The sequence below is a fragment of the Selaginella moellendorffii genome, unplaced genomic scaffold (genome assembly GCF_000143415.4).
Source record: "Selaginella moellendorffii unplaced genomic scaffold, v1.0 SELMOscaffold_49, whole genome shotgun sequence".
Classification (NCBI taxonomy): domain Eukaryota; kingdom Viridiplantae; phylum Streptophyta; class Lycopodiopsida; order Selaginellales; family Selaginellaceae; genus Selaginella; species Selaginella moellendorffii.
Window position 1 is genome coordinate 903,996 of NW_003314310.1, and position 11,902 is coordinate 915,897.

Below are 11,902 nucleotides of genomic sequence, written 5' to 3' on the forward strand. Positions count from 1 at the left end.
GGGCTAGGGTCCATGTTTAGCAAAGGAGCCAAACCAAGAGGGATATATGGGAAAAAAAGAGTTTCTCTAAGAATGAGTCCTTAAGGTTCTAAAAAGGCAAATCTGGTGGCCAGCGAGCAAGTACGTAGGGGAGTCAAGTTAATAGGGACAAACCCATAGATAAGAAGGTCAAGTCTACTAATAGTGTGGGAAACAATATATGCTTCAATTGCAATGAAACATGACATTGTTCGAAGGAATGTCTTTACCCGAAGAAAGCCAGAGCCAATATAGCCATCAAGATGGGTGAAATCTAAACTGAGGTACGTGATCCAATCCCTAGGTCAAAGTTACTCATTACACAAGTAACTTTGTTAGAGAGTTGTTCGTGACATTTACTAGGCCTCTGAGGGAAGCTTAAAGGTAGCTTTGTTAAGATCCTTATTAACACGAGTGTTTTGGATAATTTTGTGGTTGCAGACCTAGTCGAGCAAGCTGGACTAATGGTGTAGCGGCTGGGTGAACCAAGGACTATAGAGTTTGTTCAAAGTAGCTAAAGCACCAATGAGGTACTTCAACAAGCAAAAGTTGAAGTAAGGACATAGAAAGTAGATATGGATTTCACTGTATTGGACATGGCGGGATTTAATGTAATTTTCGGGATGGATTGGTTCAATCGGTTCATGGTAGCCTTGCATAGACAAGGTAGGAATCTTATGGTACTAGCAAATGCCCAGGGAGAACAATTCAGGGTGGAGGCCCAGAATTTAAAAGTAGGGCAATATAAGGCTAAAGACTCTTGCTTGGACTTAATGTCCACTAAAGGACAACTCATTAAAGGAACCAAGGCAGTATTTTTGTGACTCTCAGTAAGGAGTGACAAAAAGACAGGAATAGAAGAAGTACCTTTAGTGATCCAGAAGGTGTTGAACCAATTTCAAGATACTATGCTGGAGGAGCTACCAGCAGAGTTACCCCCCACACGACCAATACAATATAAAATCGAGTTGGTCGAGGGTGCTAAGGTGGTGGTTCGCCCCACCTATCGTTTGAACGAAAAGGAACTTAAGGAGCTCAGATGCCAACTGAAAGAGTTGGTGGATAAAGGGTATGTTAGATTGAGCAAGTCACCATATGGGGTGCTAGTGTTATTTGCGAAAAAGAAAGATGAATTTACCAGTTGCTCAACAAGTATACAAATAAAAACAAGTACCTTTTACTAAAGATTGAGGACCTGTTCAATAGGTTAGGAAAAACAAAATACTCTCGAGAATTGACCTAAGCTCAAGATACTACTAAATGAGTGTAATAGAGGAAGATGTCAAGAAAAAAGCCTGTCGGAAAAGGTATAGGAGCTTTGAGTTTTTGGTGATGCCCTTTGGGCTGTGCAATGCACTAACAACATTTTTGGCACTGATGAACCACATTTTTGTACCCTATCTAGATCACTTCATGGTTGTCTATATTGATGATATCTTAATCTATAAAGTTTTTAAGAAACTAAGGGAATACAAGTTATATGCAAATGTGATTTTTCTCTATAAGAGATAAAGTTTCTCGGACATATAGTGGGCAAGGATATGCTCAAGGTGGACTATGAGAAGGTTCAAGTGATCTAGGAATGGGAGCGACCATTGAATGTACACAAGTTGAGAGCATTCTTAGAGTTATGCAACTACTGTCGAAAGTTTATCAAACACTATTCGAGAGTAACTCTACCTTTAATGGACCAAATGGAAAAAAAAAGATGGTATGGACAGTGGAATGTGAGGTGGCATTTGTCCACATCAAAAGGAAGTTAAGGAAGGCTCCTATGTTGGCATTACCAGACTTTGATAAGAACTTTGAGGTAGAAACGGACACTTCAAACTTTGCATTAGGTGCAATTTTGATGTAATAGAACCATCCAATGGTATTCTTCTTGAAGAAGTTGGACAACACTCAGCAAAAATGCCTGTCTACGAGAAGAAATTATTTGCAGTAGTCAAAGCATTTAAGGAGTGGCAATGAGGCACTTCAAAGTTTATATAGATAATGTGGCAATAAAACACTTCTTATCACAACCCAATCCAAAAGGAAAATAAGGGTGATGGGCTAATGCTTTGGCCGAGTTTCATTATGAGATTCTATATAAACCTAAAAAGAGCAACATCATAGCTAATGCTCTAAGTCAAAAAGTAAACTTAAAGCTAGTAATGTCCAACATGACAATTGTCGCAAATATGACTTCGGGTATCAAAAGTTACTTGTCGGCTAGTCCTTACAGACACTCTTTTCTTACTGCCACAATGGCAGGAGGTCAGTATTGCTAGGCCCATTATCAGTTCCCACTTGAGCTAGTTGATAAATTGGTCAATGATTATGCACTTAAATTGGATAAACATAAGATAGGAACCCTATGTGTTTCTTATTAAGCATACTCAGCCTGGTTTGAGAAACTCTTGTCATTGGCTTGCACTTGCTAGTATCAAGAACCCCTGTGATATTGAGCTTGGTTTCTCAATATTCGCTAGATGATAGCTTACCGTGTCTGCCAAACACCCTCGCTAGCAAGCCTTTTGTGTTAGTCTCAATTCGATCCCAATGCTATTTATGGAAGTGTCTAGATTTTCTCATTTGGCATATTTATGGAATGTAGAGATTATCCTGAACACAATGGTGTTCATCCCGTGCTTAAATTCGCAATCTAAGGCCATTCCATATTTAGTAAGTTTCAAGCTTGTCCCAGAGACTAACTCCTGATACTAAGGGAGGCTTGGGGTGAAGCCCAAAGTGTGTGTTCCTCAAGGGGGGGGGGGGGGGGGGGGTCCAAATGTATAGTAGGGATAGTGGGTAGATCAAGTATGGTCGACCAACCTGAGGCATAGTTTAGCTCCCGTTTGCGTGCCTGTCCTTAAACTACGTCCGGCTTGGGTCTAAGCCTAAACTCCATACCATGCTAGCTAGTGGAGTACCCATATCCTTGCGTTAGGACATTAGTATGCCAAAATAGCGCTAGACTCCATTTAGCTCCGTTTTGCATGCTGGTCCTGGCATTGGGATGCTGGTTGCTCTAGGACTGTTCTAAATCGCTCTATGCTCCTGTCTTTTTGCTCATTGGGTTGTATGCTCGAAAGTTGCTCCGTGGTTCGGTTCTGCCACTCCTTGGCTCCATGCTTAGGAGTTTCACTTTGTACCTTTGTTCAATGGCCCAAGGCCTTGAAACTCAGGTTCCACACCACTGTCCTTGGACATGTGGCATGTGTCACTTGGCATAAAGAGGGTTTAGGTTCCATTTCATGGTGTTATCCTATGGTAAATCACCATAGGATAAAAGGTCAAAACCATGTGCACTACAATAGCAACCATTTGGAATGATGTGCAAACAACGTATGAGAACAATGGTTTAGCACAAGAATTGTTGCTAAAGAACTAAGAAGCGTTAGATGCTCACTAAAGAGGCAAGTCGCCTACAGAAGAGAAGACAACTTATGCAAAATGCAATGGATTTATTTATTATGAATAGATGAGGGTGTATGTTCTATAAGGGGAACTAAGGAAAGTAGTTTTAGAAGAGTGTTATGATGGACTTTTGGCGGGATGCAGTAGAGTGCCTAGGATGATGGGTTACTCAAGAAAAAGTATCACTGACCAGACATAGCTAAAGATATTCAGGAATATATAAAGACATGTCCAACATGTTAGTAAGTCAAAGTTGTGACTAAAATTAACGGGGGCTTATTACAAAAACTCCCAATTCTAAATTGTCCATGGAAATGTCTTATAATGAATTTGGAGGGGATTCATTCTTTTTTTCTTCTCCTCTTCTTGATGTTGATATTGGTGGTGTTCAGGATCATCAACAGTAGAACCAATTCAATGCATCCTCCAGAGATGGATGATCAAGATGGGTTCATGGCCAAGTCAAGAACAATAATACCATTATCCAATGACAAGAGCTCACTTTTACTCAAAGAAAAAGCAAAGGATCTGGAGAGTGGTAATTGCAAACAATAGAAACAACATCATGGCAGTGAATGCTTGCTCATTATCAATGGTTGGAGCTTGGAAGCTTTACATTGCCAGTACTTCATGCAATGAACCATTGCTTGATAAAAATCCAAATTATGTATTATAGAGACATAATGTCAAGATGGCCAAGTGGTCTAAGGTGGCAGACTCAAGTTCTGCTCCTCTCAAGAGGGCATGGGTTCAAATCCCACTTCTGACATCTATTCTTTTCACATTTATAAGAAACAAAGGTGAAGGTAATTTTGCAAGCTTGTTCACGTCGTCTTGGTGCCAAACGTTGCAGCGTCTTGCAAGGCCGTGCCTAGGCTTGGCGTGCATCGGCCAACAGTGTGTGGAATTCTCAATGTAAACTTTCCTTCTGTATCGATTTAACAAAAGCTTGTTACTTGACAGGCTTCTGAGAGAAATCAAAGAACACTGCTGGAATTTGGAAAGCACATGGATCAAATCAATGTTACAACGTTCGTTGGCTTGACAGTGAGCTGTAATTGTACTAATGCCTTTATAGCTCAGTGGTAGAGCGTCAGCCTTGTAAACTTGAAGGCCAGGAGCGACGAGCTGGAGATCACGGCGTGGACGGAAGATGGACTTATCATGGGCATGCGGCATTCCAAGTATAAGCACGTCCAGGTAGGAAGTTCTAGTTGTGTTCTTCAATCCTTCTTTTCTTCTTCGACTCAATCAGTTCCATCCCGAGGGCATCATCTCGCAAAATGGGAAGCAGATACTAGAAAACTACATCTGCTTCATGAACCTCCAGGAATCACGAGGACCTTTTCTGGCGGGAAGAAGAGGAGGAGGAGGAGGAGCGTAGAGACACGGAAAGAGGTGCGAAACCGAGATTCCATCTGTAGCTCTTTTCTTTTTCTCTCCTCCCTATAACCTGCTCTTCTGTTTGAAATCATGTAACTACAGTGCCATTGACCCAGGAAAAGTTTCTCCAAACTGTGCGCTGTAAGTGGACTCAAAATGTGTTTGAAAGTTTACTTGGGCAAGCTTGAAAATATTCCGGTTCACAGACCAGAACGTAAGGAATAGAAGGCTCGAGCTCTTTCACTGTCATCCAAGATTTCCCAAATACGGCAGAGCATAGATCGAATCAACAAGGGGAAAAAAACAAGAAAAAACCTGGCAAATGTTGTATGTGAAGCTATTGTAATTATCGAAGAACTGGGCTTTGCTTGGACTCGGATGAAACAGCACTGCCGTGGCCCTCAGCTGCAAAGACCGCTAAATACCTATCTGTTAGAGAATATTCTGATGCACTAACCCAGAAGAAACCCTCTTTTAACCAATCTAAAAGGGTTTACCAAACTTTTGGTTACCATGGATTGAGAGGATTATCCCTAATGTTGGGGAGACTTCTTCTTGATGTTGTTGTTGTCATTATTGTTGATCCCATAGATCCATTGATCATGTTCAGGATGCACTAAAGAATGCTGGTTCTACCACTGATAAATCTTTCTCAACAACGGCATCATCCAAAGATTCTGTGATAAACTTAGTAAGATTGTGTTCGTTCCAGCAGAGAATGGGATTCCAAGCGTAGCTGGAGGAAGTCCGAGCCGGGTGCTTGCGTCCTATAACGAAGCTATCTTGGCGAAGGATTGGCCACTCGGATGGACGCGCTGTCCTGTGCTCTCTCGACCAAGAGTGGCAAGAGCAATATTTATCTACTATTTCTTCTCAGAGTGTTATCTCTGAGGCCTAAGTCTGCATGCATTGCCAAGTGGTTGAATACTTCATGCAATCAAGCATTGCTTATACAATTCCAAGAAGATGGCTAAGAGGATGAGGGTTGGATTCAAATCCCACTTCTAATTTTATATTTATGTTGTATAAGTTAGGTTTGATTTATTTATAACAATTTAACTTGATAATGCTGATTCTTCAAGTCTGCCCCGTGAGAAATCCTTTGCGATTCGTTCCTCTCAGTTTCTTGTGGGTTTACTAAACACTTTAGCATATACACGGAATCATCTAAATCTTGGAGATAGTGAAGCCGGACAAGTGGCTGCGGGAGTAAGCTGGTTACAGTGGTCGGTCCTAAGGGCTCAGAGAAGACGGCAGTGATTCAAGAGTTCCAACGTAGGCAGAGCACGGGGATGGTGTCTGGAGAGCTCCCGCAGCACCTTGTCAACCTCACGAGGCACCTGCGTCCAAGAAGGCTGGCTTCGTCGATAAAGACGGTTGTATAGCCGCTCATGTAGCCATCTAGAGAAGCTCCCAGTGATAACCCAAGCGATCACAGTCCTCCAATTCATAAGAAACTTCCAGATTGGCATCCATTAGTTTTCTCTTCTATATAGACGAGCGAAGGCTCTCCCACAGATCCGGCCCGAGAGGGGCCCAAGGGTGGAGGCTCTCTGGGATGTGATGCTTGACTACTCATATGAAGCAAGAAGCAAGTCCGCGCCTGTGCCACACTCAATGAAAGATCTTTCGCACGGAGTGCTGATGAAAAGTGGACACGCGACACGTTCCTCGCAGTTCTCAAGCAGCTTGTGGCCAACCCGGATGGTACTGTCCCATACAAGAAGCTCCAGAAGCTCCATGACACAGTCGATGCTATGATAGAGCAGGGCCTCTTGGAGTATAGATCTTCTCTTGGTTTCTTGTCAGGTGTAAATGATTTCTGAAATCGCTGTTGGCCTGATGGTCAAACTCCGAGAGCCGTGATGTAGAGCTTGGACACAGGAGTGACAAGCCTGCATCCTCTTTCCTTTTGGGACTTTGCCTCCACAAAGAAACAGAACTTTGATGCCGGTCTATCGGTTCGAGATAACGTACGTATTCTGGAAAACAGTATAGCTTTGTAAGTTCTTGTGATCGAGGGGACAATAGTGCAGTGATTGCGCACCAAGAGCGGCACGCAATGTTGGCAACATTGGTAGCAAGGGGTCGTTCACACGAGCAATTTCATCGCCAACCTTTCTACTTTTTCTTTCTCTTCAAGCATTTTTCTTCCTCGCGGGGTTCTCTCTTCATCCAGGTTTTTTGTTTTTGCCGCGCGCTGCTCCCCGCCGCCCTCACCAAGCGCGCAGCCGCGCAGCGAATCAGAATTATAACTTAAAATGTCTCAAGTTTTCAAAATTTTTCTGAAAAGTCTGATGTGAATGAAGGTAGCCGATGGAATTGCGATCATCAAATCATGTAAATCTCTCTCCATGGCCCAAAACATTCATTCTCAACTTATTCGGGAAAATCTTTTGGAGGAGAGAAATGGAGATTCTTTTCTCAAAAACAAGCTTGTGGAGTTGTATGGGCGATGTGGAAGCGTTGAAGCTGCACGCCGGATGTTTGACGCAATCAAGCACAAAGATTCTTATTCTTGGGTTCTTATGCTCACAGCATATGCTCAAAACGGGCATGTTTACCTGGCAAAGAAAGTATTTGATGCCATGCCGTATCACTGCCTTGTTTCATGGACAGCAATGCTGAGTGCCTTTGTGCGTTGTGGAGATTTAAACCATGCCAAGGAAGTTTTTGATTATATGCAAGAGCGTAACATCATTACATGGGTGGTTATGCTCTCGGCATATGCCCAATCCGGACATATCCACAAAGCTCATGAAATCTTTCAGAGAATTCCGGAATACAACATGGTATCATGGACGGTTATGATTCGCACACTTTCTCAAGCCGGATTAGTCCTGGAGGCTAAGCGCATATTCGATTCTATGCCAGAGCGGGACATAGTTTCCTGGACTGGTATCCTCACGGCATATGCTCAAAACGGGCATCTGCATGAAGCAAAGAACGTGTTCGATACCATGCCAGAAAGGAACAGAATCTCCTGGAATACATTTCTGTCCGTGAACGCACAAAACTGCGGCTTGCAAGAAGCCAAGATCGTATTTTCTTCCATGCAAGAGCGTTGTATAGTATCGTACAATGAGATGCTTTTTGCATATGCTAGACTGGGGCATATGGGTGATGCGAAGTGCGTCTTTGATTCCATGCCTGAATGGGATCTTTTCTCATGGAATACAATGCTTTACGGGTATACAGAATTATCAAAACTGTACGAAGCGGGTGTTGTTTTCAATTCAATGTGCGAACGAGATACCGTTTCGTGGACAACAATGCTTACGGCATATACCCGAGCCGGGCATTTGGAAGAGGCCTTTTGCATATTTCAGCAAATGGAAAGATATGACCAGGTCACTTGCAATTCGATGCTGCTTGCATTTTCCTGTAAAGGCTATATGCGTGAAGCTCTAAGGTTTTCCTTTCAAATGGTAGAAAGAGACACAGTATCTTGGAATACAATTTTGCTTGCATATGCCCAATCTGGGCATAGAGACACGGCAAGACGGGTTTTTGATTCGATGCCCGTGTCCGATTTAGTATCTTGGAACACCATGGTTGCAGCTTATGCCCAGAAAGGACATTTCTTGGAGGCTGTGGAACTCTTTCATCACATACCTATGACTGAAAAGCCAAATGAGATAACTTTTGTAGAGGTTTTGTTAGCAAGTACGCATCATGGGAGTGTTGCCAATGGCCTCCACTACCTCCAATCAATGCAATGTGACTACAATATAAAAGCATCTAAGCAGCACTACTGTGAAATACTTGATCTTTTTGGAAGAGCTGGGCATTTGGGCGATGCCGAGCAATTAATCAAAAGCATGCCGTTTGTCCCTGAGGATTTGGACTGGACGTGCTTTCTGGCGGCGTGTAAGAATCAGAAGAATGTGAGACATGGTTCTCAGGTGACACTTATCTCAGATAATGGAGCAGCTTATATCTTACTCGCAAACGCCTGGTCCTGATAGTGTTCTTAATCCAGCATCACTCTCGCTCGTTGTGATCATTTGAAGCTGGCCCTCCTCGACATCTTGATTTAGATAGTTCTTATGTTTACTACTATTGTCAAAATTTGTGGGCTGCTGGATCTGGCCAATCAACACCGTCAGATGTGATGTAACCCGGTAAATATCTGCACCCTTCTGAAATATTTTTGTGAGGTTTTGGGCCGGCCTGTGGGCGTGCGGCATGGCCCAGGCCGGGGGAGGAGGTGTGAGTGACACCCATCTGCTTGCATGGCCTGGGAGGGATAGAAAAGCTCTCCTTTTTTGCCACAGCTCCTCCTAGCCCCGGGGTTTCTAGGGGAAGCGGGAGAGGGGGCACCGCCCAGCAGCAAAGATGGATGCCCATGCTCCAGGGTATGTGGAGGAGCGGAGGCAGCCACTGCCCAGCAGCGACAAGGACAGGGGATCGCTCATGTGTTTTGCTTTTGCAGGGCCACATGACTGTATGTAAGTTAGCATCTATTGGCAGCTCAGCTGGGACAGGTTCAGCAAACCAAGCCCAATGCAAGCTGTACATCTTTGTGCTCTTTGTTCTCCCTCAACACAGCAAGGAATGCGTGCGTTCTTAGTGGAATTCTGCGGTTTCTCGGGTTTTTTCTGGGGCCTCACGTCAGAGAAACTCTGGCAGACAGGAAGAATTGACTCAAGAACCAGCTCACTCTGCCGACAAAAGCTACAGCTCTCAGGACAATAGAGTTGATTTTTGGAAGTGCTGACATCCGAGTGAGCTCAAGAGCTCTGCTGCATGGCTACCTCTTCTATGAGCCTGTGCTGTGGAAGTTCCTGTGCACAACAAGCAGTGACTTTCGAGGCAGTGCATATGGAGACTCAACCGTGAACTCTAGGCACTGGAAAGGCTGGTGGATGGATGTGGAAGGATTCCAAACTTTTGCATCAGCTCCAGAGCACATGACGATCAAGTGGTACATCATTCCAAAGATGGAGTGGCTTTCTTCGGTGGTGATCCAGGAAGACGAGGAGAGCTTTCTCCACAGTGTGCTCAGCAGCAATGGACTGGTGGATATGGCTGCCAAAGTTGCCAAGGAAGTGAGCAAGATGGACAGGGACAGGATGAGATGCTTCATGGTGATGGAGATTCGTTGGCAAAGTGATGAGTGTCACTGGATTTGGAGTGACAAGCAGGGGTTTTTATCATCGAGGATTCCTGGCCAGATACCAAAGCTTATAGTCCTCACATCTTTGTTACATCTTGGGGTCCATGAAGCTGGAAAAGAAGAAGAGTGGAAATCCGCTACTCCATCCATATGATGTTCTCAAGATCTTGGAAGATTTCCAATGCTTGGAGATGATCACGAGAGTTTGGAAGTTTTCCAAAGATCACAAGAGCTTTGAAGTTTTCCTTTTGCTGTTGGGTCAACCAAAAACTCCCTGTTTTTACAGTTCGAGCAGCAAAGTTTTTGATCTTTAGGAAAGATTCCACTCGCTGAAACACACTGAAAAAGTCCTCATTATAATGTAATGTGGAGGAATGATGAGCTGGATCCAAAAGCCAGTGAGGCTCCATGTTCCCACAATTTATACTGGGGCTAGGGTTTTCTCCTCTTTGGGCCAGCATGTGACAGGATGATTCTCCATTCAAGCTTGCAGATCTGAGGTGCCACGCTCTTCCACAATTCCTGGGCTGATCAATTGGAGTGCACGCCTTGCAAATCCCAATTTTGTGGAGGAAACATGGTGTTCACAATGAGGTAGCAAAAATGTAAGTCTTGTGAGAAGACAATATATCAGGTAACACACATCAATTGGCAACACTCAGTTGCATCCAAAAGGTCAGTCTTTATACTGTCTGTATCCCTTAGTAAAAATATTTTGTTATTTATCTACCCTAATAATTGAAGAAACTGTTGAAATTGAATGCTATTTGACACAAACATACACATTCCACTTACAATAATAATGTTGAAGACATTAACCAACACCAATGTAATGCATGTGGTTTTCATCCTTTATCCTATAATGATTTACCATAGAATAACCATGAAGTGGAACCTAAACCTTCTATGTGCCATGTGTCACATGCTACATGCCACATGCCATGTGTTCAAGGATAATGGAGTGGACCTCGAGTTTCAAAGCCTTAGGTCATTAAATGAAAAAACGAAACTAAACTTTTAAGCATGGAGCCAAGGAGTAAAAAAATTGGAGCATAGAGTAACTCCCAAATATACAGCTTAAGGAGTGAAGGGATAAAAGCAAGGAGTAACTTAGAACAATCCTATAGCATCCAACATCCCAATGCCAGGACTAACACGCAAAACAAAGCTAAATGAAGTTTGGCACTATTTTAGCATACTAATGGCTTATGCGAGGATATAGGTACTCCACTAGTTAGCATGGTGTGGAATTTGGGCTTAAACCTAAGCTGAACACAGAACAAAGACAGACACACAAGCAGGAGCTAGACTATACCTCAGGTTAGTCAGCCATACCTGACCCGACTTACCCACTATCCTTACTATACATTTAAAACCCCCCATATCCCCTCTTCCCTTCCTTCAAGAACACATGTTTTAGGCTTTCACCATTAGTACTAAAAGTTAGTCTCTAGGTCTAACTTGAAACTTACTAAATATGGAATAGTATTAGATTGTGAAATTGGACATGATATTAACATCATTGTATTCAGGAAAATCTCTACATTTTATAGATATGCTAAATTAGCAAATCTAGACACTTCCATAAATAGCAATTGAGACCTAATATGACTAACACATAAGATATGATAGTGAAAGTGTTTGGCACACATGGTAAGCTATCATCTAGCAATATTGAGGGACTAGTCTCAATATGCGAGGGTTCTTGTTAAGCAAAGGTTTTTGTTAAGCCAGTGCAAGATAAAACAAAAGAGAACTAAAAGCCAAGTTGAGTATGCTCAACAAAAAATATATAGGAGTTCTTACCTTATGTCCATATAGCTAAGTATAGATGCTAAACCTAGTTTACTAACACTTGAATAATAAAGATTGATAAAGGGTCCAACAATACTAACCTCCTACAGTCATGGCAGTAAGGAAAAAATATTCAAAAAGACTAGCCAATAAGTAATTTTTGATACCTATAGTCATATTCACTAC

At 42.8% G+C, this 11,902-nt stretch overlaps 1 protein-coding gene and 1 non-coding gene across 2 annotated transcripts; both read left to right on the forward strand.

The window, feature by feature from the left end:
• Positions 1-4,105: 4,105 nt before the first annotated feature.
• TRNAL-CAA lies at positions 4,106-4,189 on the forward strand. Its single transcript has one exon. It is a non-coding gene; the product is annotated as a tRNA-Leu (tRNA).
• Positions 4,190-6,697: 2,508 nt separating this feature from the next.
• On the forward strand, positions 6,698-10,683 carry LOC112350414 (pentatricopeptide repeat-containing protein At4g02750-like). The gene is made up of 2 exons (XM_024686604.1): positions 6,698-6,776; positions 6,840-10,683. Exon 2 carries the CDS (start codon positions 7,107-7,109, stop codon positions 8,766-8,768), a length of 1,662 nt encoding a protein of 553 aa, XP_024542372.1. The 5' UTR covers positions 6,698-6,776; positions 6,840-7,106; the 3' UTR covers positions 8,769-10,683.
• The last annotated feature ends 1,219 nt before the right edge of the window (positions 10,684-11,902 follow it).